The 27,850-nt window shown below is 41.8% G+C and overlaps 1 protein-coding gene across 1 annotated transcript in view; it reads left to right on the forward strand.

The window, feature by feature from the left end:
- The window catches only part of TRABD2B (TraB domain containing 2B), a 245,981-nt gene extending 218,504 nt beyond the window's left edge, over window positions 1-27,477 (forward strand). The window contains exons 5-7 of the mRNA XM_083619592.1: window positions 10,684-10,774; window positions 18,485-18,742; window positions 26,968-27,477. Coding sequence (XP_083475718.1) covers window positions 10,684-10,774; window positions 18,485-18,742; window positions 26,968-27,190 — 572 coding nt within the window. The 3' untranslated portion in view covers window positions 27,191-27,477. The remainder of the gene's footprint in view (window positions 1-10,683; window positions 10,775-18,484; window positions 18,743-26,967) is intronic.
- The last annotated feature ends 373 nt before the right edge of the window (window positions 27,478-27,850 follow it).

The following is a 27,850-nucleotide window of genomic DNA, read 5'->3' on the forward strand; positions in this document are numbered from 1 at the left end:
GCAGAATTACACTGCAGCTTGTAATGAGTCAATGGGGACCATAGATTGTTCCTAGAAATGCCAGCCTTGATCTTAAGAAACTTTCATTGACATTTTTGGCCCACAGTTTCTCTCCACCCATCTGCAGTACGCCTCTAGTCTAGAATGCATTTTGTAAGCATCAAACAATTGCAAGGGGGGGGGGGAGGCAATCAAATCTAGAGAAAGAACAGAGAATTAGTCTGCAGGGACTTCAAGTTCAAAATCCTGCAATTTAGTTTTGGCCTTTTCTGTGCTTTGCGACTTTCCTTCCAATGACTTTGTCTGAAAGCAGCTATGAGTCAGTCAGAGCCTCAATGTACTGTGGGGAATAAGATCAAACAGGACAAGAAAATGACTTCTCCATCTGTATGGCCAGGGTAGCAACATTTAGTTACTTACAGAAAAGTCTGGTTTGCAAACATGCTGGAGGTTCTTTTCACTGAAATATGTTGAGCTGCACCAGCAGCCTGATGCTACGGTTCTCCTAAGATGAATGCCACTTGTATCAGAGCCAGCTAGCCTGAATCCTATGCTCAGAAAGCAACAACTTGCCCATATGAAAACAAGAAACACTCAGAACAGGAACTACAACAACACCCATATGCTAGAGCAACTGTTCAGATCCTTCACTAATCAGAGCAATTCTGCCAGATGGTTTTCTCAGACACTGCAGAGGAAAGTACTAATTAGGATGCCATACCACATGCATGGTTGCGACATTGTGTCTATGCTCACACATGCCAGAGATGCTGTCTGCAGATGCTTTTTTGTCAGCCTACTCTATAAAATGTATGGAAGATGTGAAGTTACATAATCCATAGCTACCGGTCATTCCCAACAGAAGTGCTCCAAATATGTAGCCACTTAGCCTACTCACATTAGCATCATGGCATACAATCAAGACTTCATAGGAAGAGGAATACAAGGAGAGCCCTGACCCCAGATGATTCACCCTATTGCCCTGTAGCCCTGCTGTTGACCCAACACCCCACAATCTTCACTGTTCTCTGCCTAGGCCAGAATGGTTGCAATAACCCTACACACTGTTAATACATCCTGGACAGGAGAAGTCAGAACATTCAGTCCACTTGTGTGTGGGCATGTGTGGACTTAATCGGTCTGTTCTACACCATGGCGCTCCTCTCCAAATGGAGATGTCACCATGCAAATATGACCGATTTGTTTATTGATTGAAATATTTATATGCTACTCTCTCATAATATTTCAGAGGGTGTATAGCAATATGAAAGCATTGTTAAAAACATTAAAATGACTGCAGATGCCATTGTTGTCCACATGCCATTCTGAGGCTCCACACAGGTCTAATGTAGACAAAGGGAACAGACACAAAATCACATGCAGGGCAGTGGTGTTGATGCGTCTCCCTTTCTATTCCACATAATGTTGCATATGCAGAAATAAATACATTGGTGGTCCAGTATGTATCCTGCTGGACTAACTATCTGCATTGCAAAGAAAACTAGAATGTATAGCCAACACATCTTTTAAAGCAGATGTAAAAGGTTATTCACCTTAAAATATTTCACAAGGCTATTCGTGGCACATTTTTCCACAGAGGCATCTCTCGATCGTGTCCCGTGACTTGCTGGTTGCTATCCAATGATGTGAGCTTAACTGCAGGAAAAGTCTTAAATTCTTAACTCTATCATTACGCATTACTACATGAAGTAATGCGTAATGATAGTTATTGTTTGGTCATTCAAGGTCCCAACCCTATTCAGCACACAGTTCACTGTACCACCCCATCACATTTTTTTTAAAAAAAAACAACACCACCATCTGGCAGCAAGATCAAATACCATATCTGTGAAAGGAGATCCCGAAGCAACGTGTGAAAATTGCATTGGGCTTGGGCCATTCCATTTCCTTGATGAAAGTTAATATAGAATAAAAGGACTTAACAATGAGGTTAGAAAAATATACAGCAATACCGTGGCGCCTCTTGGTCATGTGGATGCCTCAACTGCTGCCAATGTTACAGTTGACCTGTCTCAAAAATATACAGTTTAAAGAAGGGAGCAAAGTAACCAGTAAATATTTTCTACAGTAGTGAATACACAGAACTTGCTTTTTTGTCTTTTATCCAATTGCTTAAGCTGGGCTGCAATAAACACTCCAGTTGTGCCAAATATGCTGGAGCTGGTGACGGAGGAAAATAGGGACAGAGACTGCCGGCTCTTCAAATCAAAGAGGCTAAAAGGCTGCAAATGTCTGATTTGTTTTGCAGGGAATGTAAAGAATCAGAGAAGTCCTGACCCTGTTTACGTTGGCCATTTCAATGACTAATTGTGGAGAAAATAGCTCTGTTTGGAGTGTGCATGGAAATAGTTTGGGTCTCTGCAGTGTGTCAGCTAATGGCCTAGTAAGGGCGAGAGCCCCCCACCCTTTATACAACATCAAAGGGACCGTTGATGGAGGCCTTTGTGAAGGAATTAATCCATTTCTCTTTTGTATCATTTTACCCCTCTAATTCCCCATTACTGTGAATGCTGTGTAGCAAGCAGGCTAAGAAACGTGGAGAGCATCTCCAGAGCTGGATAATAGCACAAAACATTTCTTTAAAACCATCTTCTTGCCCCTGTCACACAAACAAGATAATATTTGTGTGATCCCATGTGAATAGAGAAGACCTAATCTATTGAATCCAATTGTTAACCATTTTGTATCGTTCGCCACAAAAGCTGAGCCCTTTCAGACTGTGAAATTGGAGCAAAGTTAACCTTTCATGAGGAGGTTCAATGAGATTGAATGTGCCAGGTTTCGACAAACTTTGTAGCACTGGAGGACCGAACGGCTGAGAAAACCTTCAGGTGTTGGATGCACACAGCATTGCCATTAGAGCAGGACTTTGGGGCACATGTCCAGAGCCCATTTGACAGAAAAAAGCAGCAGGAGGAACCTCAAAAGTAGCAGACTGGCGTACAATTTTTTGAAATGAAATATTACACACCACCAGCAGCCACCCATAAGATCCAGATAAAATTACCTCAGTACACAACCAGGTTCACAAACCATGTCCAAACAGGTATATAGACTTGTTTTGGTGTATCAGCATTCTCATTATCTTGTTCTCTACTGCTGGATATCTGTTGCTATTCTGCCATTTGTGCTCTTTGAAGAATACTGTTGAGACACACCAACGAGAGCTTTTTGCCATCTAAGACAGATGAGAATCTCTTCAAGTTACTAGCCCCAGACCACCTCTGGCAATCATGTTAACCTGCTTTTGATTCTTTTCATTCCAGAGTATCACATTTTCCAGCTTATATCCAACACTGCTTTTCAGTCCGTTTAATAAAGATTATCAGTATCAGTTGTGCTTGCTGGGATCATCTACATTTCTTGTTCTGTCAGCCCTCAGTTTCATTCTGATCCAGTGAGCTCAGCTCTGGAACTGAGACTATTGGACTCTGCCATTGCTTGGTCTTTAGAATAGCTTGTCGATCTATGATTTTATTGCAGATCTTCTGGCATTGGGCTGAGCATTGTTTCCAAGGGTCAAATTTTGAAAGATGGCCATTATGTTATATTTTATTTATGTATTTGATTAAATAGATAAATTACTTAATTGTAAAAAAAATGTTATTCTTTTTTCTTTTTGGTCATGGTTATAAAATAAAGGTGCAAACATAAGATGAGCCTGCTGGATTGGACCAAAGCCCCATCTAGCCCAGCATCCTGTCCTCAAAGTGGCTGACCCAGATGCTTATGATAAACCAGCAAACAGGGCCTGACACGAGAGCACTCTTCCCCCCCCTTGGGTTTCCAGCAACTGGAATTCAGAAGCATCATTGCCTTAGCCTCCATGAATCTGTCCAAAACGAACATAAACAAGATACAGTTCAGAACAGATTGTACATAAACACCAAAAATAATTAGCAATCTCAGCTTATTATGCTTTGTGGAAAGTGATGTTTCTAAGCCAGGAGTAATTTTTAAAAGCCAGGCAGTGGTCTTCAACTGGGGCTTGCAATGTAGTATAGAATCATATGTTGTGCTGATAAAAATTCAGAGTTGCAGGGTGTATTATGCAGTGCTTTTTTCCCTTAAAAAAATGTTTAGGGGTATTCTCATTTTCCTACTCATATTGAAATACTGCCCCTCAATGAGGCCAAACTTAGATTCACAAAATGTTTAGGGGTTTGCGTACCCCTGACCTCCCCCCCCCAAAAAAGCAGTGGATGAGATAGTAAACAATAAAATAAATAATTGCATAGATCTCAGCCTTTTTCACTATTAAGGTTTTGATTTTTATTTTCAATATTTCTTTTTCTTTTAATGCCGGAAGATAAGAGCTTAGCTTTGATCCTGCATTTTCCTGTGAGGCTTGTGCAATGGCATGCAAATGAGAAACAGAAATGACATACTAATTGCCATTGTCAGAGCTGGTAGCTGGCTGTCAGGAGGCAATGACCCAGCAGTTCAATAGCCAGGCCACAGGGCTCAACAGACCTTCAGGCAAGGCAGGGTTCCTGAAAACTAGGCAAGTCCTCAGACCGGGGAGGCAAACCCATGCCAGGAGTTCTATAAAGCCAGAAGGGCCCCTGTCTCCCCAGACAGACTGATCCATTATGAAGTAGTCAAAGATCAAACCAGAAGTTTCAACCTCACCTGAACTTCTTTAGTGGCAGCAGAGAGTAAGGTACTTGGACCTGCTTCCAGATTTTCCAATCCAAGTCCACTGTCACAAACACAGTTGTCATCTTTCTACAATGCTAAGGGCCACCTATTCCTCTTGTCCTCTGCCAACTGATCGCAAATTGTATGTGTGGTACAGTGTACTCTCTACATCAAACTGGAACTGATCAAAACAGCTTATGTATTTTAAACACAATGAGAATTCCAATATTGGTTGGGATTGAGGTGTAAATGACAATCATTTTGCTGAAAATCAATGTTGAAGTCTATAGTAACTCTACCACACACAGCTCCACCTCCTTTTAAAAATCTGAATTGTCTTTTAAAGTTTGGCAATATTAATAATTAAAAAAAATGATGTCAGGGTATGTTTCAAGCTAACCATAAATTTTGGAAACCCTTTACCCAGCCTCTGCTGACACCAAGTGCCACATTAAAAAGCAAAGCTTGTAAAAATCTGACTGAGCATTATCCTCACCCAAGCGCACCAGTTGTATAGGGCCGAGGTGTCTTTGGCCCCCTCAATATCTGTTAGCAAAGGGCCAGACTCCCTCAATGTTGAGGGGGTGGAGGATGCTGAGCACAGAGCTGAGCGCAATGAGGGCTCCACCTGAGCATGAGAGAGGAGGAGCCGTGAGCCATTGAAGCTGCACCACACTGGGCTCCATGCTTGGTCTCCTGACAATGCGACATCACACGTGCAGTGCATGTTGCATGCATGTGCATGCAGTCACATACATGCACTGTGCACTGGGTGCAAGACAGTGCCTATGTCTTCCTCTAAAGCTTCCTCTAACCAGCCAGGTTACTTATGACTTGATACAACAAATTCTGAGCCTTTCTTGTGAATGACAAAACTTTATTTCATTGAGCTGAAAAATATCTTATTTCCTGCAGTTTCTATACACAGTGTTATATTTGACCCCTTTTGTTTCATCAACAGCACTGGAACCATTTCAAATTGATAGTATTCATCACATGCCTACGGAGAGAATTAAATGCAATCCCGTATGAGGCTCCCCCCCTTCCCTGCTGCATGTGTGCTAGGTATTCCCCAATCAAATAGATATCCTGCCCTCATCTGACCCAGCTTTCACCAGCTGTCACAATAAATTAGAATAATGCTGTAAGGATTTTGTCCAGGACAAATGTAGCAAATCAACACAGAATCGAGACCAGCAACAATTGTCTACCTCTGTAGAAATATTTAAAGAATAAAACTTAAGACTTTCATTTTGGGGAGCAGAAATTGACATTTTTATTAAATGAGTCATCTTACAAAAGCAATCATCCTTTTTTTAAAACAAACAAACAAACATTTTTACATGTGTAGCTGGGAAAATCTAACCATTGTTTGTTGATGATCAAACAATTGGGTAGACAATTGTTACCCATTTAGAAACATGGGAAGTTGCCTTACACTGAACCAGACCATTTATTCATCTAGTTCAGTATTGCCTACAGTAGAGCCAGGGCTGGCCCACCCATGAGGCAGGATGGAGTAGCTACCTCTGGTGATGGAAACCCAAGAAGCGATGCCCCTGTGGTCACCTTGTCCACCCAACAACCAGCAGAGAAGTGGTGCCAGCAGCAGCAAGATCTCACCAAAATCTCACTAGAGCTCACCAAAACTCATGAGATCTTGCTGGAACCCACTCTCAGTGTCTCCGCTTTGTGGGCACTGCCACATAACCCACATAAGGGAGGTTGATGGCATAGCAGGACAGTCTCAGTTTGTTTCAGGTGGCAAAATAGGATGTGCCACTTCTGACTCAACATGGTGTTGCTAAATCAATTCCCAGTATGGCCAATGATCAGGGATGATGGGAATTGTAGTTCAGCAACATTTGGAGGGTAGCCCTGGTGTACTTTGGCTAGCAGTGGCTCTCCAGGGCTACCTGGAGATGCCAGGGTTTGAACCATTTTTTATGGTGTCTTTGAATGCAAGGAATGTTTACTGACACTTGAACATACCTGTAAAATGGTGAACTGCATCTCAGAATGCATGTGGAAACTTCCTACTGGAGATAAGAGATAAGGGATATCTGAGACCTAGTTCTCACTGGTGGAAAGGTCTGTGTCTGGGTCATATGGCTTACTGCTGCCAGTGTGAGGTTCATGTAGTGGAATATCTTCCAGACAAAATCATCTCTGCACACAGAAAACTATAACTGTTAAGGACTCTAGCCCAACCTTCTCCCTGGTGTGCTAGTTTTATATTTATAGGCCATATTTTATATAAGAAATCCCTTCACATGAGCTTCTTCCTGCAGCCTCATGTAGTACAGCCTGGATACAGATACATTATCTCCAGGGGTGGAGGAAAGGGGGTGCGGTGGGTGCAGGTCACCCCGGGTGTCACCACTAAGTGGGGTGACAAAATGCCGGGCGGCACTCACCGTGGGGCCTGCAGCACGCCAGAGCCACGCATCTCTCCTGGGAGAGAGCGGTGGCTTGGGCGCACAAAGGCTCTGCGCTGCCCAAAAGGTCTGCCCGCTGCCTCTCCCACCCCCCAGCTGTAGGGCAGCTGAGTGGGAGGAGGCAGGCATACTCCAGAGGCCCCTATGGGCAGCTCGTCCCGCCCCTGGGTACGCCAACCCAGGCGCCCGAGTGGCTTCCTCCACCGCTGGTTATCTCCAGGAGGAGAATGAGGCCATTAGCACTTCAGAGTTGGGTAAGAAAACCCTTGTCCTTTTTAGATTTGGCAAGCTGCAACCCAGAGATTCCAACTTTTATCTTTATGTTGCTGTGGACTCAGAAGACAAGGCACTCATAGCTTTCCCCTCCTACATCTGTCTCTCTCTCACACACATAACACACACACGCACCTGCAATCTATGGTACACCTTGAGTCCAGCTTGTTACAGCAGGTAAGGAATGGAGCAGATTACAGGACCAGATGGGAAAACCAGGAATAGCTGCAACTACTTCATCTCCTAATTCAGCAGAATATTTAAACTTGGGGGGTGGGAGCAGAGAGAGAGAGAACATCTGGATTCCAGCCTAGCCTACTTAGCACTTATCATGGTTTCCAAAATGGAAGAAAGGGACAAATATTTTATAATATCTATAAAGCTGTGCTGGCTCTGTTTATAGCAAAGAGGGTGCTGTCCGCCATACTGAAACCAGGAGAGCCTGGACCATAAACAAAGGAATGTTGATTAGCAAACAGAAAGTCTGTGGGAAGACCAAAAGGTTGCTGTATTGTAAGTTTATCTATGCAGTGTCTGTTTCAGTCTTTTACTAACAGCAGATGGAACAGAACTACCTATGTGATGTCCAAATTGAGATCTGTAGAGCCAAAAACCTCTTAAATTCGCTTAGCATTGGACCGTGAGAGAGATGGGAGAGAGCCCATACTCTTCAGACCACTGAGGTAAACCATATTGAAGCTGGTGTGGTGATTGTATGCTAAATGTTTTCAAGATAGCTGCTCACAATGTGATTTTCCTCGCAAGGATTTATGTCAATTTTGGATATCTGTTGCTTCAATAATCTGTATATGCAAGCAGTACTGGCAGCGTTGCCTTGGAGCTGACCACAATCTGGGCTAGTATTTTTGGAAAGTCTCTGTAATTGTGAAGTTGCAGGACTCAAGCCCATTGTTTCTTCATGCTTTGCATTTTAACCACAGTTCTTGGATGCTTACAATAGAGCCGACTTAATGACTCACCAGGGTCCTAGCATTCAGATCTCTGAGGTCATGTAACACATTTTCGGGACCCTGGTCTTTGCTTTAGTTATAAGCCAGTTAGTAAACCAGAATCAAACAATTCTCTAAAGGAGTGGGTGGAATGCTGGATCCAGTTGGAACCTGCAAATGCAATTTTAATTGGGGTTTATTGTCTGTTTTTGTTTTGAGATTCATTTCATATGGTATTTTTTAAGTGTTCTAAAAAGTGTGTTTTGGCTAGAAAGTACAGCTTTATGGCTCTTGCAAACAGTACTAAAATTTCTACATGCATATCACCCTTACAACTGATACTGATTATCATGCTTTCTCTGAATTATAAACAGGAATAAACAAGGGAGGAATCATTGAAGAGCTTGGCATCCAAATTACCATTGAATATTGAGTAATTTCCAGGCCCATCCTGAGCCAGCAGAGAAGAGCCACATGCAAAAGCAGGCGGTGGCACGCAAATCCCTTTGCTGTACTGCAGAGATGGGGAACCTCAGACCTGCTGGCATAATCCAGCCAGCTAGGCCTCTGGACCATCATCTCCCCACTTCTTTCCCACTGCAGAGCTCTAAACTCCAATCAGAAGAGCTTTAATCCTCATTCCTTCCCCATGCTCTCATCACTCCCACCCCAGCGCGTGTTACTCAACTGATTAGAGAATACATCTCTCACTGCTTAATGCTGCTGATTAGAGAATACATTTCCTCAGTGCTTAATGTGTTGGGATCCCCAAGTGAAATAGCTTGCTGCCTGCCTTGTTCTCCAAGCTGAATGCCTGCATCCTAATATCAGGGCTACATGTGCCAATCCCCAGGAGTCTGACTGGGAGCCCTGGTGCCCAGCCACCTTACCAAGCCATGCTCAGGTGTGCACTGCATCACAGTGCACATCCAGGCACTTTCCCCACTTGTGAAAGGGGATGCATTTTTGTATCCATCGTTCTGGTCTGTTAAGGAAGCTGCATATACATACCTTTCAAAAAGGAGTAGTGTAAGTAAGATACAAATATAACATAATGTTACATATTTGTTTTTTGCTTTTTCAAGATTGCACTCCCCATTATAAACAAGCCTGAGATAATATGTACTCAATCCACTTTGAAACTGTTAATTCACTTTTCAGTATGTGCCACTGAAGACAACCGTATGATTGAAATACATTTGGCAGCTTTTAGTGTTTATTTGTAGCAGGCCACCTAGACACTTTTTATTCTGTTTTTCATCACACATTGTATTTTGTCGCTGAGTTTTGAACCCATTTTATCTCACTGTTGGGCAACTGCAAGTGTTAAGCCACATTGACTTTTGCTTTTTTAATTTTACTGAGTAAAAATTACAGTTTGGTGGGCATCTCTTTTTACCCTGTGTCTTGGTACTGAGTAGTCAGGAATTGCTCTTTCTCTCTTTGATTCTGTATATGCACAACATCCTGATCACCAGGCTGGTTATTTTTGCTGCTACTTATTGAAACAAAATCCAGCTCTCATATAAATGAACAAACAGAACAAAGACAAGTGTTGCACACTAGAGAATTCCTGGGGCTCACAGAGGAGCCTGGGTTTCTCAGAGGAATGAATTAATCTGGATCTTCACAGGGTTTGTTCTTTTCCAGGAAAAGTGTTGGACTGTGATGTCAAATTTGGGTGAGATGACTTTAGCTTACTTCTCTGATCTACAGTTTCAATTCCAAAATCAATCCAGGCAGATAAGGCAAATGCAGACAGGGAAGCATGATGGACGTGATGGTTGATTTTTCAACAAATAACAGAGAAATTGTTGCCAGTATAGATCACTAGGACAGAGGAAAGTATCTGCCTGTGTCTGTATGATAACCTAGGTGGGTGTATATGATTGTAGTGTCTCCTGAAATAGAAGAAAACTAGCATTTTCCTTACTTGCCTTCACCTACACTGCAATTATAATTGCAGGTTTGATCTTAGTTTGTATGTTTCATAATGTTCCCACATGAAATTGGCCTGGAACTTAATCCTTTGCCATTGCTGAGGGATAGAAACTGTAAGCAGAGCTTCTAGAGGACTGAGTGTCATGAGTGAGCAATCTAGTTTATCCTTTACTTCCGCCACTGTAGCTGCAGCAGTAGGAATGCTCTGCATTCAGGAACTTTTAAATGCATGAACCTGGGCAAGGTCCCAGAACAATGAAGTTCTGGTGTGGAATCATGCTACTGAATTGTTCTTTAGCTAATCTGTTGACTTTGTTATCTACCCTGAACCTCTTGAATATATTGTGATACAGGTCCAGCGATAAATAAAAAGTTTTTCATCAGGTTTCTGAATGACTTTTCTATTTGTCCACTTTTAGGTCACTTCTTGGGCAACAATACTGTTATCGATGTGCTGAAGCAAGCTGGGTTTGAAGTAAAGCATATTCCTGCAGGACAACCAATAGAAAAGTAAGCTTCATTTGTCTTTATTTCCCCCCTTTTCCTGTGAATAAGCAAATCTATTACATTTTCAATAATGCATTGTTCGCAAAAACATAGGACATTACATAAACACTAGATTGTAGAATAGTGATAAGAAGTTGTTTTTCAGAATGGCACAGGGTCAAAAAAGTAAAGTTTTCTTCTATCTTTCAACAGTCATTTTCTCTCAGTTTCTCATTTTGTCAATCTTAAGTTAAGACCATTTCCACATCAGTCTCTGAATTTTTTTCATTAGCCTGCATGAAAATTCATACCCATTTTCATATACAATACACACACTTTTTCAATATGCACACCACTTTGCAGTTTTGCAAACAATGCAGTTTTACATGTTCTTTCACTAATGCATGCATTTTTGTTTGTACTTTCCCCAGTGTACATACTTTTTACTTGTTTTCTAAATGGAGAACACTATCACAAATGACATGTAAATTTCAAAGGATAACTGTGGTGCAGTTTCTGTATTGTTTCCGGAACTATGAATTAGACAGATTTACATTTAAATGCAAACCATCCCTATCCATGTGTTATATAATTCTACCAATTTTAATGTCTGGAAGCAAGTCTAATTGACTTATTCTGAATTCACAATCACACAGTCACAACTTTGATCCGGAGGTGAGGTGAAGGAATTGCTGTTATCTAACTGTATATAAAATGCTCTATAAAAAGGGAGGCTCTTGTAGACAATTGACATGAGGACTATCACTAGCAAAACAGAAGCTTATTTTTGTCACAGTGCCTTGAAGCAATGTTAAGTATGACTCAATCACCAGGTCTGTTTTGTCTTATATCCATATTTACTTTAGATGCCAATTCTGGCTTGATTTTTTTGAGGGGACAATAGCCCCCCTCCCAATAGTTTTTGCTGATGGTTGTATAGATTCCAAGGTCACAAGTAAGGATATTGCCTCAATAATTCAGTTCATGGAGTAAACATTAATTGTGGAATTCAAGGGGAAAGAAATGCAACGTTGTCAGCATTCCAAGCTAAGTTGGGCACACAATACTGATACGCTTCTGAAGAGCAGAGTAGATTCTGAGAATTCAGCAACAATAGAAAGTCATCACTGGTCACAGGTGCATAGTGAATTGCTCTTTTTGATAGGTTCTTTCAGATTAAATGGGTAGCAGCTGCTATATTGGATTTGCTCACTGGAATTTGTATAGAGTGGAACTTCTTTACTTTGCTCCTCTTCCCCCCTGCAAAAGAGGAGAAAAGTGATAAAAAATGTTTGTGGTTGCCTTGAATCAAAGCACTCAAGGAGTTATATAACATTTGAAGGACTCATTCAAAATGAGAATCCATGGTCACAGGCTTCTATGCTCTCTCTCCAGCTTTCCTCTTCTTTTTTAATTGCAAGGAGATTGAAAGCTTCAACTTTTAATTTGTAAACTAACTGCTGTTCCCCCTCATTATATGAATTTTAGGAATTGTGATTTGTTTAAACCATGGTCCCATCTGTCTGTCCTATATATTTAAAGCATTATCATGTAATTTTTAAAAGTCATGGCTTCCCCCAGAGAATCTTGGAAATTGTAGTTTGCTAAGTGTGCTGAGAGTTGTTAGGACACACACACACACACACACACACACACACACCCTGTTCTCAGAGTTCCTTGGGAACAGGGGTTGAGAACTGTAGCTCAATGTGAGGGATAGAGGTTTCCTAATAATTCTCAGGACTCTTCACAAACGGCAGTCCCCAGGATTATCTGATGGAAGCCATGGCTGCTGAAAATCACATGATAATGCTTTAAATGTATAGTGCAGTTGGAGCCTGTGTTTAGTGAGAACGAGCCAAGACGAAACCATGATTTCATATTCTGGCTTGTTTTCATAGCATAGTTTAAGCCACTGTTCCCTGAGAATGTATGTCAAGAAGAGGAACTCAGGGTTGTGAAAACCTTTGGGCATGAAAGAGAAGAGGGGACAGAGCAAGGGAGCCCAAGGCTCACTGTGACATTGTGCATCAGTTGTTCCTAAAGCCAACTTGGTTTTTTGAAAGCCAAATCTGGTGCTCCTGACCTTTCAGTCCATATCCTAATTAAATCTGAAAAGTAAGGCTTCCTTAGCCTGCCAAGAATAAGTATTTTGATTAATCTTTGAATAACTTGGCCTGTGAGATCCTCTATTGTGCAGCTTGTAAAACCAAAGCCCATAACCAAATGTTAAGCCTCCATGGCCTTGATGTTATGATTTGTTGTGGGCATGGAGTCTTTTATTCTACCATTCCACCCTTCAACCTGTTTTTATATGACAACAGGTTTTTCAATAGCCGCTGACTAGGATGGGTGGGGGATTAAATCAAAACATTTCAACTTGAGTGTGCACAAATTAATTCTTAACTTAAACCAAATCTGTGGAATTAGAAGGAATGAATGCTTTACAAATTGGTCACTGGAAATATGCACACCAGATTTCCAAGGAATTTCCATCTGCTCATAAAATTGTTTCCTTTGTGATTTTATTGCATTTATAAATCCAATTAACTTTCAAGGAACGTAGTCAAGAAACGTAGTTGTTCTGGGTAAATTTTAGATAAAAGAATTAGCAACATACTTTAAAATAAGATTTAAAAAACAATTTAGTCCTGTTGCTCTGAGAAATGTCCTGTTGATTTGACTGATAGAAGAACAGGATTTTCTTTAGATATCATTCATATCCAGCAAGATATTTCCAGAACATGTAGTGACATCCTTCTATTTACTTGTTCCTAAGAAAACCTGCTGATTTGGTATTAATATCTTGGTGGTTTAACCAACAAGTTTTTATATCTACAAAAGAAACCCCTGTTGATATTATGCATTGCAGTCTGAGTGATTAAGGGATAATGAGAAAGATACAGCAAATTTTCTGCACCCAATTCTCCATAATTTCTTGCCTGATCTGTCATTGGCACAATAAAAAAATGCACATGCTACTAGTATTCATTTGCAGAAGGGTAGAGAGTAAAATTGTCCATTCATGCCAAGTGCCTTTGTAAAGCTGGGTGGAGAAACTAAAAATATTTGCTGTATGAGTATATGCCTTATTGAAATCTCACTGATGGGTTTTGGACCAGATTTGTTTTGTTTCTTTTTTTTTGGCATATTTTCTTAAGACACAGAGCCCAGGGCTTGCCAATCAGAAGGTCGGTGGTTCGAATCCCCATGACGGGGTGAGCTCGGTCCCTGCTCCTGCCAACCTAGCAGTTCGAAAGCATGTCAAGTGCAAGTAGAGAAATAGGTACCGCTCTGGCGGGAAGCTAAACAGCATTTCCGTGCGCTGCTTAGTCATGCTGGCCACATGACCCGGAAGCTGTCTGCAGACAAACACCGGCTTCCTCGGCCAGTAAAGCAAGATGAGCACCACAACCCCAGAGTCATCCGTGACTGGACCTAATGGTCAGGGGTCCCTTTACCTTTACCTGTGAAAAAATAGACTACAATGTCTGTTCCTCCCTTCCTTTATAGGCCACCCTATAACAAAACATTCTCTGGGCAAGTTACTATATAGAATTTTTTAAAAAACAAAACAGTCAGAGCAAAACAACAAACAGCAGAAAAAGAAGAGTAAACTAAAGAAATTTTGAGGCTATAGCATATTTTGAAGGGATTTGGGGGGGGCAGAAAAGACTCAGTACTGAAATGATGACAAATTAGCAATCAGATGAGCCTCTATGGGGAGAACATTTCACATCCAGGGTGCCACCACTTAAAAGGTCCTTTTCCAAACAGCCACCCACCTCACCTTGTAGGGACACTCGGAGAAGGGCCTCAGAAAAAGATCTCACAATCTGAGTCACTCAACTTGGTAAAATGCAATCCTTCATTGCAAACCCTGGTCCCAAACTGTGAAGGGCCTTAAAGGTTCAAAATCAGCTATGAATTAATTGAAGCACAAAGGGCCATTTTCAAATGCAGCCCTGTGTTGCAGTAATCCACTTTAAATAACTGGAGTGGTTCTAACACGAATCATACCTCTTTACCACTCCAAATTACATAGTGAGGGAAAAGCAATCTCTCCAAGTGATTGCAGCATGCAGGGCGGAAGGAGCTTATCCTGCTTTCTTTCATTCGGCACTTGTGTCTTGTGGATGAAACTTTTCAGCCTCCAGTAATATTCCTCTGGAACAAAGTGCTGCTATACTTTGTACCATCCCAAGTGGCTACAAAAGTATTGAGTGGCATCATGTGCCTACAGAGATTGCTGGTTTTATCTGTTGACGTCTGTGGTCTGTTTGCAGTCACTCAGGATTGTCCGGCACTTACTTCTCCCACCTATACTATCATGCCGTCAAGCTAAGAAGCCTCTCACACATTTGTCTGAACAGCTTCCAAAGTTAATCTCTTTAAACTGAGCAGCAATGGTTCAGCATGTGTTGAAATCATTACAACTACTCACAAGGGCTACTACTGCAACCCACTACCCACTTTCTCCAGTATTTCTGACTTTAATGGGACTGCTTCAAAGTCAATGCAGAACTCTATAATTGTAGGCCACAATTCACAGAACTTCTTTCTAATGCAGAGTAGCTGTTTACCCAAGATCTTGACATAAGGAAAATCAAACTGCAACCCAATAATCTGTTCCATGTATGGAAGCTTGTTTCATATAGCTAATTGTACACATGACTCATGCAAGCGTACTGGGTGGATAGTGTTATTATACAGTTTAGTCCCTAGGTGGCACTGGGAGTACTTGAATCTGGGAGGAGTCAGGAGCTTTCTTCTCTTGTTATGTTCTTTTTCAAGAGAGAACATAAAGTTCTTGTCCATCTCCCTGGTTGTTACGTCTTTTACACTTCTATGGCAAGCACAAAATAGCAGCTTTTTCTGCTCACAGCTGTCAGGATTGTAATCCCAGTTTGTAGCTAACTGACCATTTAGCCATAATGCTATAAAAGGACTTGAGGGAGAAGCAAAAGCAATTTATAATGGGACTGTTTTTAAGTAAGTGGGTTGTGGATTGAAATCTTATTCCTCTTTAGAAACCTTTCTCTGGGTGTCACCATCAAATGACTACAGGTGAAATGGCCTTTTATTAATGGTGGTGTCCAGAGAAGTTATATGAAGTGTTGCATGCTAATATTAGAAGTAGATGTTTGACTGGAAATGCAAGTTTAATTCAACACCAACAAGACTTCTGGTCGAGTCACTAAATAAAAACATTAGTGGACCATACACAAGCTAGCAAAGGCAGGAAAGCAAGCGGCTGGAGGATATTGCCAAAATATCCTGGCATGAAGCAATGCATAGAAAAATACTAGCAACAGGATTGCTAGAATCTAGGCCAAATGCCACCCATAGTTTCAGCTGTAATCTGCAGCAGTTGCCAAACCTATTAGAATGAGAGGGGGGACAGGGTGTCATTGAGCCATTGGGAAGTATGTGGATGAATGGCGAAGATACCATCTCAGGCAGCTGGCATGGTGATAAAGCACTTCCAATCAAACAAGCAAACTTTCAATGAAAAAATCATACACGACAAGGAGGATGTTTCCTGAGTGACATAATATGCTCTGGGGAAGGACACCGCAAGTGGTTTTCATTTTCTCAGAGTTTCATTTATTGCATAATGGGGTTTTCTTGACGGTAAGAGAAATGAAATGGCTTTATTTCAGGGGCAAAGATTATGAAACATGGTTCCTGAGAAACAATGGAAGCTATTTGTCCTTTCCTGTTGTTGTTGTTGTTGTTCTACTTGTTGTTGTTCCTGTTGTTTTAAGTATTCCCAATAAATATAACTTCCTTCCAAAATGAGTATAGTCCTCAAATAGCACAAATTTTGAAGAGGAGGCATAGATGACTGTGGGACGGTGGCTGCACACTACAGTCAATGGACTGTAGCCAGTTCTATGGCATGTGCGAACCAGCTAAGAAGAACCCACTGCTACCCACTGCTACATGTTTCAAGCATAAGCTTAACCCATATGAGTGAAGTGCCAGTGATTGCAACAAATATCTCCACCTCCTCTCTTCCTTTTACTGAGACATTTGAGTCCTAAGATAAAATGAAGAAGATTAAACATCTCACAGTTTATGTGGTTCTGCTCAGTAGGGTGACAGATCAGAGACATATTGCCATTGAATATATTAAGGTATTCTTACTACTACTGCTACTGCTGCATCATCGCATATGTTAGTGTCTCCTAAATGCAAGCCACAAGACCCTATGTATATTATATATGCCTTCCTTTCTACACTGCTGGAGTGTGGCAGTTTCAGGCGATGAGATGTACAAGCATTTGTCACCAAAAGCTTAACAATTGCAGCCAAATACTTGGGAGGGGGATATAAAATGGCAAATAATTATGTATGTTGCAAGCTTTTCCATACTTATATGATTTGCATACAACAAGACAGATTTTGTGGTCTGTGGGCAGAGGATGAAAGTTATATGTAAAGAAGTGTAGAATTCTTGAATTGACAAATATTCCCATTGTGGAATTTATGGGAACCTATAAAGTGATGTTAGCTCATGTTTGGCATTGCTTCTGATGCAGTAGCAGAATGATGGCACAAGGCCCAAAGCTGCCACATTATATGTTTTGTACTATTATCAAAAATGCAATGAAACTAAAACGAAACTGTACTTCTTCAAAGATAAGACCATCATAGACTTGGAAGGAACAATATGGTTGTGTGAATCTAACCTCTTTCTCCCAAACAGAAACTGGAAGCATCCTTACTGAGTGCCTGTGCAAAGTTAGTGTGAGATGCAACATTGTACCAGGAGAATCCTGCTGGGAAAGTTCAGTCGGTAGAGCATGAGGCTCTTAATCTCAGGGTCTCAGGGTTCAAGCCCCATGTTGGGCAAAAGATTCCTGCATTGCAGGGGATTGGACTTGATGACCTTTGTGGCCCCTGCCAAATCTACAATTATATGATTCTAAGAACAAGGAGATCCTACTTGTTCTTCTCCACTCTGTAGCTCCCTGTGCTCTGAAAGATTCCTCCAACCCTCTAGAACAGATTTTGTAGGCACACAGAGGGCTGCAGTGGGGAGGTAAGGAGCGATAAGTTTGTGAGTGAAAGTCCATTGCTCAAACTAGTTGGTTTCCCAAAAATTCCAAAGCAAAAGATTTCACTGTAGCAGTTTATTCATTCTTCAGCTTCAGGCTCTCATTCACTTCCCCAGATCAGGTTTGTTTGCCCAGGACAGGTTTGCTGATGTCTGACTTGTGTGCTCAGAATAAAATAAGGAGGCAGATCCACAACTTTTGTGGCTCTTGATCTTCCTTCCCATGGAAGGCACAACATAAGACTTCAGCCACCTTTGCACTGCCAATATTTGCACCACCAATATTGCATACAGTGGTACCTCGGGATGCGAACGGGATCCGTTCCAGAGCCCTGTTCATATCCTGAATAGAACATAAGATGTGACTGTGTGTCTGCGGGTCACGTTTCGCCACTTCCGCACATGCGCGTAATATCATTTTGACCATCTGCGCATGCGCGAGCAGCAAAACCCAGAAGTAACGCGCTCCGTTACTTCTGGGTCGTCGTGGAGCGCAACCTGAAAATACTTATCCTGAAGCGTATTTATCCCAAGGTATGACTGTATTGTTTACTATCTGTTGTGCCTAATAGTGGCATTGTGTGAATTAACTTCAACCCAGTTGTTTCATATCTTGATTTTTCTAGCACAGCCACAAATCACTTCTTGATAAGCTTGTTTTGCATCCCCAGAGCAAACATCAACACACCCTCTAGAGGCTCCTCTGCAACAGCCACACCCGCTATCCATTTTTTTGACCCTGTGCCACCGTCATCATCTTCAGTGCCTCCTCAGTCCAGTGAAGAAGACAGCCTTCCTCCACATCTTCTACTGCCAGACAGCATCAGTCAGCTGGAAGAGTTTGGGCGGCAGAAGAAGTGGCACAAGAAGCAGTATAAAAACCATCGCCAAAGACAATTCAATGACCTCTGGGTTCGGATAGAAGATGGGTGAGTCTACAAAGGCTTGCTCAGGGATTTCCAACATCTGAAGCACTTTTCTGACAGCATTTCCAGATGGTGCTTTTTCCTGCTGTAGTGCAGAAGTAGGGATTAAAGTTGATCAGACCTTTTAAGTGATTATGGGTGAAATCAGCGTACAGAGAAAACAAGCAATCAGGGGGAAAAGAAGGAGAAAGATAAGATTATGGGCTTTCAACTAAGAACAAATAGCATTATTCAGTTGCTCTGCAGAGATAACTGGTTTTGTGGACAAGCCCTATGTTATGAAAGATAATCTTTGACCTCTCTTCCCAGTTTCTATTGACTGAGTTTTGCCCTCATGTTTCATCAGTTTAAGAGAGAACATTTTCCTTGGCATCCTTTCCTCCCCCACAGTGTGTGTGCTTTCTATATATGTGGAAGGCAAACCAAGTTGTACTTGAATGGAAAATAATAGTACCAAGAATGGCATTTATGTGGCATGCTGACAATGGATACTCAGTCCCGAAAGACAACAAAACACAAGCAACTATCAGCTTCTTTTAGATATGACAGCTCTTTCAGCCTCAACGTTAACAGTGTAAGAGAGAGAAAGCAAGGAGGAGAAACACTCCACCCCAATGGTGAAGGCAGTCAAGTGCAATAAAATGCACTAATTATAGCCATTGCTAGCAATCCTTATCAATTGTGCTGGAATTTCAGGCACTTGCCCTTTCCTTGTAGGCAATGTAGTGATGCAAAACAGAATGCTGTCAGTCACAATGACATTTAATTTCATTTAACTGCCCCTGAAATGAATAAATGCCCATTGTTTCAATTGCATTTCAACACAGTACCAAAATATAGTGCCTATCTTAATGAATGGAGAGGCTGCATTTCTTCAGAAGAGGCATAGGTGCTTTTGTTAATGTATATAGATTTAAATGTTGCTTAATATAATAAAACTCTCTTAAGTGGTATGCATGAGAACAGTAGAAATAAAGAATAAGAATCAGATTTATTATTATTTTTGGCCATCTAACCTTCTCCCACAGAGGTCTTGAGACACCTACAAGCTCCTTGTTTGGTAAACTAATATCTTATTTAAAAGGTTGGAAACGGCACAAAGGTATAAAAGAAGGGAGCCAGTTATGCAAAAATGGAAGATGTTGTGTGAGTGGCATTGAAGCTGAGACATGCCAGTTTTATGTCAGGCAGCCAATCAGAGGCAAAGTGGTGGTGGTCAGGGCAGCCATTCAGCAGACCAAAATGTATCTCAGCTACATAAGTGTTCATTAAATAAAAGATGCATTCAAATTATGCCTAACTCTATTTTGGATACCTTATTTTGCTTTTGGGTGCTGTCATTTTAATTTTTCTCATGACCAGGGGCATCAAATGCTGGAAGTGGGCCAGGCTTCTCTGGACCTCTGGGAGAGTCTGATTATGCCATCTGAATGGTATCTGCTTTTGGAAGCCACCCTGAAACTTTGTCAACCTTGAGAATGCTCAGCCACAGTTCATAGGCTAACACTGACTTCAAAGGCTTTAGAAACTGTGTCCTCCTTCTGACAAGTTGATAGATGTAATATAGTCTTTCCCAACCTGGTGCCCTCCTGCTGCTTTGTATGGTTTTGGGCATGGCTGTCCCTTTTTCCCAATAATCTGACCAGGTGCCTCTTCAGTTCAAAGCAGGTTGCTACATGTCTTGTATTTTCAAGCTTTTATAGGTCTTTTCCACCTATAGAAGTCTGAAAGAATACCATATAAATTATCCTTCCCTAGAAGCAGCAGGAGAATGCTGTCCATGCTCAGAGCATTATCTGATATTGAGTTAATGTGAAAGAGTCTGGGTTTTGTGACAGGATTTAGATGGGCATCTCCAAGCATCAGCAACCACCCTTTGTTGAATATGATAGGCTAAAGTAAAGGTAAAGGTACCCCTGCCCGTACAGGCCAGTCTTGACAGACTCTAGGGTTGTGCGCTCATCTCACTTAAGAGGCCGGGGGCCAGCACTGTCCACAGACACTTCCGGGTCACGTGGCCAGCGTGACGAAGCTGCTCTGGCAAACCGGCACCAGAGCAGCACACGGAACGCCGTTTACCTTCCCGCTATAAAGCGGTACCTATTTATCTACTTGCACTTAAGGGTGCTTTCGAACTGCTAGGTGGGCAGGAGCTGGGACCGAACGATGGAAGATCACCCCGCCGCAGGGATTCGAACCGCCGACCATGCGATCGGCAAGTCCTAGGCGCTGAGGTTTTACCCACAGCGCCACCCGCGTCCCTAGTATGATAGGCTATCAGGTTGCAATTTATCTCACAGCATGTATAAAAATAGCAGTCTCTGTTGTTTAAGAGTGTTGTGCTTGCTCTCACCTTAGAATTTATAACAGTCTTCGCTTTGTTTGAATGGCTCAGTTTTGGGTGACCATTGGTTTTATTCCAAATTAATATATCTGAAATAAACATCACACCTGGGTTTCGTTCTCACAATCATGAAGATGCCATTTGAAAAAGGGAGGAAGTCTAATACTTTTATTGCTCTTTAAGCAACCCAGTTGTGCGAGGGAAAGGGGCGTTGCCAAGTGCTCAAGGTAGCCAAGCTGCATTATGTAATCTTGTGAGGAGTCTCTAAATTACGTTCACATGTATTTCTTCTTCCGCATCTGGCAAGAAGCTCCAGGCATAAATCAGCTAATAGAGGAGGCTCACATCCACCTTTCCGCTGTATCAGCAGAGCCTTGCCCAAGCCCGCGAGTCTGCACCTGTGCAACTGGTCCAACATCTGCTCTTGACATCCCCAGCTTCCTGATAAATATGATAAATGCAGGCAAGACGTGCAAGTAAAATAACGGCACGGCATAACTCAACAGTGTCTGTGAGGAAAAAGTAAATCTCCCCACTCATTGTTTCTGCCAGCATCCCCTCCTTCCCTTGATGGCTTTAGTAGAGCTTTTTGGATTAGTTGTCTGGTCAGAGTGTGCAGGATATATTAATTGAACGCTCTGAACATGTGTTCTTTATGCATTTTCATATGATCAGCCAGCTAGGACAGGAAGCCATTTTTTATTTTATTTTTTTAATCTCACAGGGGTTCAAGTCCTGCTACTTAGGCTTTGCATTATTAAAGTAGAGGCAAGGAATTTAGCACTCACGCCCATAGCATGACGTTATATTCAGCCTGAATAGCAAATTTTCATGCTCCGTTAATATTTCTCTTTTTACCGTTGTTAAGCCTATTTGACATCACACAGGAAAACGTGGAATAAGTAGGATTACTTTTTTCCATCTAAGTTTACAACAGAACATGAAAATAAGGTACCTGTGAGCAAGTTGTGGCTCGAGGCCCAGAGGCTTTCACTGAGGACCACATGGGTGCCCAAAACTGCCAACCACCAATTTTTGCTGCCTCACTGCTAATCTTGCATTCCTCCAAGACCACATGCCATCCTTGTCCTGTCAACTGCACTCCTCACACTCCACCACAGTTCACTTGGCAAGCTGTGGACAGTGTGACTGTAATGAGGACGGTGGGCACGGAGGAGTCTTCCCCAGGCTGCTCTCCAGGGGCTTCTCTATAATGGTCCCCTCTTTAAGGATCTCATTGCCCAGGATTACCAGGCTGACTCATTTCTGAGTTTATGGAAGATGGTTATAATCTTTATATTGGTGCAGGCTAATTTATGCTTGATCAAATTCATTTATAGACCTCCACAGGATCTTTTTAAAAAATGTGTTTGAATGCGTATTCTATATGGGGTTTTTTAATTGCATGTATGGGGAACACCTGGTCCTACCCCAGCCCCCAGCCCCAGGCAGCATTCCTGCCCATAGACAGGCAAGAAGGAATCTGTAGTCTGGCAACATCTGGAGGGCCACAGGTTTTATAATAAAACCCCTGTTTTATTATATAGACTTCCATTTTAATTGACTGTAAGTCACTATACGAACCCTGTGGGCTGGGAATACAGACTATAATTCTTAGAAATAAAAGACATTGAATCTGTTGTCAAACCCACAGAGACTCCTCCACAGAAGAGGTGTTTGGCTCTGATCTTTGGGGTTGACAGACAGAAAGTAAGAGCTCCCATGAGTCCTTTCCATTGAACTTCTGTGTCAGGGCACAGTGCAGTCAGGAAACCCTTTTCAAGTTCTGAAGTCTGGTTGAGTTCATCTCTCATAAGCTCTCAGTTTCTGGGCTCCAAGTGCCAGGTTCAGCAGCCTTTTAAAGAGAGCCATTCCCTGTCAGGCTAAAGAGTGCTAGCATGTTCCTGAGGGTGCTTTGCCTACGGAACAGCTATAGCATGCAAGAAGCTAGGTTGTTACATAGCCTCTTCAGCTTCTAGAAGTGTTCGTGATCACATCATAGACAAATACCATTTATTTATCTCTTTTTAAAGTTTTAATTCTATCCTTCCTCTGGAGTTTAGGATGGTGCACAATATCCTTCCCCACCTTTTATCCTTAATACAACCTGAGGCTAATTTGCCCAAGGTCACTCAGTAAGCTTCTTGTGATGATTTGGAGCTCAGCTTCTATATCTTGATGCTAACTATTATATACCATGGTGAGCCACGAGGAAGATATGTGAGGCATTTCCACACTTCCTCTGCAGGTGACCTTTATATCTAGGGAGAGTTCTCTGTCTTACTTGGAGATGCTGGGGATCAAACCTGGAAACTTCTGCAGGCAAAACAGATACTCTACCACTGAGCTATGGCCTTCCCATATGTTTGGTAGCAAGTCTCTTCTCTATGTGTCCAATTTACAAGGCCGCTATCTTTTTTAAACATTTAGTGTAGATTAAACAGACCAGACAAACAATGACTACACAACCACCATCTCCTGTGAGCTGATGTACTGCTAATTTTGTGGGCCTGCAAAAGCACGAACTTTGCAAGCACTTGTAGTTTGCTGCCTGTTTACACTATGCTTGACCACATGTTCATTGAGCACCTCAAAGGAAGGGTAGCCTCTGCATATGATCCATGCACATGTTTATCAGTGGTGATGAAAAACTGTGGGTGGCAGATGAGCTCCAGGAGACCACATGTTAGCAGATGTTCTGGTGGATCTTTTAATTTATAAATAGGAGCCACTCCATTTACATATTCCATATCCATAGCTTTCACTTGCCAGATGTTCCTTAAAACTAGTTCTGAAAAGTCTTAATATAGTTTAGCATCTAGTTTGTATGTGTAGAAGGCTAATGACTTGCTACCCTGCTCCACTATAAAACACAAGAGAAAAATATCCACTTCAAGAAAGGTCAACGGGGATTAAACACAGGGGTAGGAATCCTAATTTAAGAGAAAGTTTAATAATAATTTAAAATTATCTAGGCTCGTTCCTGTTATCTATAATGTATATGCAGTAAGTTTTGTCCTGTCACTGAATACCCTGCTTCTTTATCAAACCCTTGAAAGTTTGTAGTACATGTAGATGAGTCCCCCCCCCCGCCGAAGTATTAATTCAGGCCTCAAGGTAGATTGTGACACACACAAAAAAGAGTTACGGTATTTAAGAAGCATAGACCCAAAAGGTTGTCAGGTTTCACCCTGCTAATGGACACTGCATGTTAGAGGGTATGTACTGCTGCTTCCAAAGCATTTCTAATTCATGGATGAGAGCAGAGGCAAATTTAGGGCAGTGGAACCAGCAAAGGGGCACCACAGGGTGCAAATTTTGGCCCCTCACAGGGCACCACTGAAATTTGAAAAACCAAAGCCCACCCCTAATCAGAGGGGAAAGTGTCAGTGTGTGCTGTATCCTGGCTGTCAAATTGGACTTTAGCTGTGGCTAAAGAAGAAACCACAGATGTATAAAAAAATCCTCTTGCCCACTATTAATAGAAAATTTGTAGGAAAGGGATTGTACTCAGAACACTAAAGGTTGCAAGAGAACCTAGATGGCTAGCACTAATCAGTCAGAGCTCATTTCCTTTTCAAGTTGGAGTTGGAGTAATCTATTGGGTATTTTAACCTTTATGTTGTTTGGCTAGTATTAAGGGCTTATCCACACTAGTCTTTTGCCACACTCTTTCCAGGTAATAGTCTCTGCTTGGATGCTCAGTGTCCAAGCATTTGGGGATTTTTTTTTGCCCTGCAAAACCCCCACTCTTTGAAGCTGCATCAGAGCAAACATCAATTAGCATTTTCTGTGGCTTGATGTTTGCTCCAACTGAGCTCTAAAAGAGTGGGCTTTTGTGAGAAAGCTCCAGAGCAACAACAACAAAAAGGTGCTCAGACATGGAGCTTTAAATCATGGACCATGCCTGGAAAGAGTGGAGGAAAGTTAGGAATGGATAAGCCCTAAGACCATGGTGTCATATTGTTAGAAGGCAGCTTTTCATGTCTGAAAGATCAAGAAATGTCACCGCTTGTGTAAGCCCAGAAACAGCAAGCAGGCCTTTTTATGAGGCAGTGTTACCATCCATGCTTTGCGTCTATTATTGAATTCATTCTTCCTCGGTTGTCTGTGAAGGGCTGGCAAAATAAACGAGACACACAGAAAGGCTTGTCTCAGCCCAGGGACTTGGATGAAAAATGGGGTGGGTTCTTCAAGGGAGGCTGTGTCGACTGTGGTGGTAAGTCATGGTATGGAATTATGAAGGGATGTTCCCAAAATATTACAAAAGCATCAAAGCATTTCTGAGGTAGTGGGGAGGAGGGCAAAAGGAAGAGTTAATGTTGTCATCTCCTGCCCGAGGACCACACAGACACTTCGTGAGAATCTGTGCCATTTTCCAGCTACATAACCTTGAACAGTTATAGCAATTCTAAAGTTAGGGTGGTGGGTGTTTTTTTCCTTCTCAGAGAATGATATATCGTTTCCTGACAGACTGGTTTTAATAAGGATGAAATTCTTGTTGTTGCCAAATCAGAAAGGACTCTCACATCTTTAAATCATTAGGTTGAGGATGGAGTAATCACTCCAAGGGCGTGCTTCAAAGGTTATTGGATTTTACAAGGCATTCTCCCCTCTGCAGTTGTCTAAGAATTAACCTAAGCACCACCTCTGATTATTCTCGGTGGACACCATCTTTCAAACACACAGTATTTCCCTGAGATGAACAACTAGGGGCAGCTGGAAATCTGCAGAACCAAAACATAGCATTGGGGTGGGGGTGGGGAGATGCTGGGGAGCTCTGTGTTGGTGGTGGTTACAGCATCCCACAGGTGACAGCATCCCACACACCTGTAGAGCCACCACCAAGATGGAGCTCCCTCAGCCTCCCACGCCATTCCCATGCAGTAAACACAACACAGCCCATATTTCCAGGGTAGGTACTGTGGATACTGCTGCAAGGGGTATCACCGACAGCTCGCCACCACCCAGGCAACAAATCAAGCTATTTGCCTGCCTTCACAATTAAGAATACATGTTATTCCCTAAGTACCAATTGTGTTCAATAGTTTGTGTTGCTAGGCTATGTGCGATTTCAAAACATTGTGAGAATTCCTTTGAAGTCTGGCACATTGAAGATTTTGATGACTTTCATGTGATACAATACCGTTAATGAAATTGATGGTTATCTGTTAATATTACAGTGACCTCTTCCAAAGGAGAAACACGAATTAGTTGTTCTCCAGCCTTAAACAACAAGAACTACTACAAAAACAACATGGAGAATATTCTGATAGAATCGGCTCCACATCTGTTCAGGTCTTTTTTAAAAAAACCCACACACAACACGATGACTTTTGTTTTGGAAATAAATAGGAAGCACATGCAGAAAATTGTATGAACAAAACCCCAAATTCAAATCAGGTTCATTATATGGCATATTTACACAGAACCATGAATCACCATTACAATTTATCAGTCCCTTTTCCTTTCAATTACAAATTTATCCCTCAAGGAAAACTTGCTGCATGCTGACAAGTAATCCCCATGGTAAGCACACGTCCATCAGTTACGTGAAATAAGGCCACGGTTTCAATGTTCATCCAAGTGTATTTAGGTTTATTTATGCTCATTTCAATATATATGCCCAAACACCAGGTTTGGCAACAGGATTTTCTGAGTCTAGTCTATTGTTTATGGATTAGGTCCTTTGCCCCACTATTTGCATAGCAATTGAATATGTGTTTTGTCATATGGAAAATTGTACCTTTTCAGGACAATAGAGGGGGAGGAGATTTGGGCCTTTGGCACTGAATATCACCAGCAACATTTTTAAGACGCAATGACAGGTATGCATGGAATCCAATGTAACCTTGTAACATTGCCCTTCTGTGTTTTCTTCTAGGACAACCACCGTGCCTTCTCACATCAGGATAACCAACAGCTACATCTCAGTCAACCCTTCTGTTTGGTTTTCAAAGCCTCTGGACCAGCAACCCCAGCCAGACCTTGCATTCCGTCGTCATCTCAAAAGCTCAGCCATAGGCAGCAACATGGCATCACTCTTAACTCTTTCTGTCTGTGTAGCAACGACATCTCTGCTGTTGAATCTGCTCAATCCTTCCTGACAAAACAAGGATTTGTAAGTGCAATATCCAGAAAAGAGGAGAAGGATTGTGTATGTTCTCAATGAACTATTTCACCTGGGCCTCTGGAGCTAATGAATGGAAGAAGCACCTCTAACTGGTATACGTCTCTCTTGCCCAGATATGATTTTGAAACTCTAAAGCTTTATTTTGTACACTGACTTAACATCTTCTTTTTGTAGAAGGATCTTTATTTCCCATGCTGCTATGGGGTTTTGTAAAATATATGTGTTCATATATATAAAAGAAGAAGAAAAATAGTGTATTTATTCAATTGGTAAATTTATTTTTTGTTGCTGCAAAAATGTTAACAAACTTGTTAACCCCAAAGTGAAAAAATATATAAATTAAAAATTTCTATATTCCTTTTCAATCAGCAATAATAATAGTTGAATTCATATTCTGGTAAGATAGCACAATATTGTGGACTTTCCAATACAAATTCTTCTCCCGAATCACTTTTTCTGGGGCTTCTTAAATCAGCTTTCCATTCACATTCCTAGTAGCAATGGCGGTGGTGGTGGGACCCAGCATTACTTTCCCATGTGTCTACAGGAAGAATAGGAACCATGGTCACAATGAGGGCTATTTAAGAAAAATCCCTGGAGCCAAAGATTAAGTACACGAGTATAAGCCGACCCG

Source organism: Podarcis filfolensis, assembly GCF_964270895.1.
Source record: "Podarcis filfolensis genome assembly, chromosome: 6".
NCBI lineage: Eukaryota > Metazoa > Chordata > Lepidosauria > Squamata > Lacertidae > Podarcis > Podarcis filfolensis.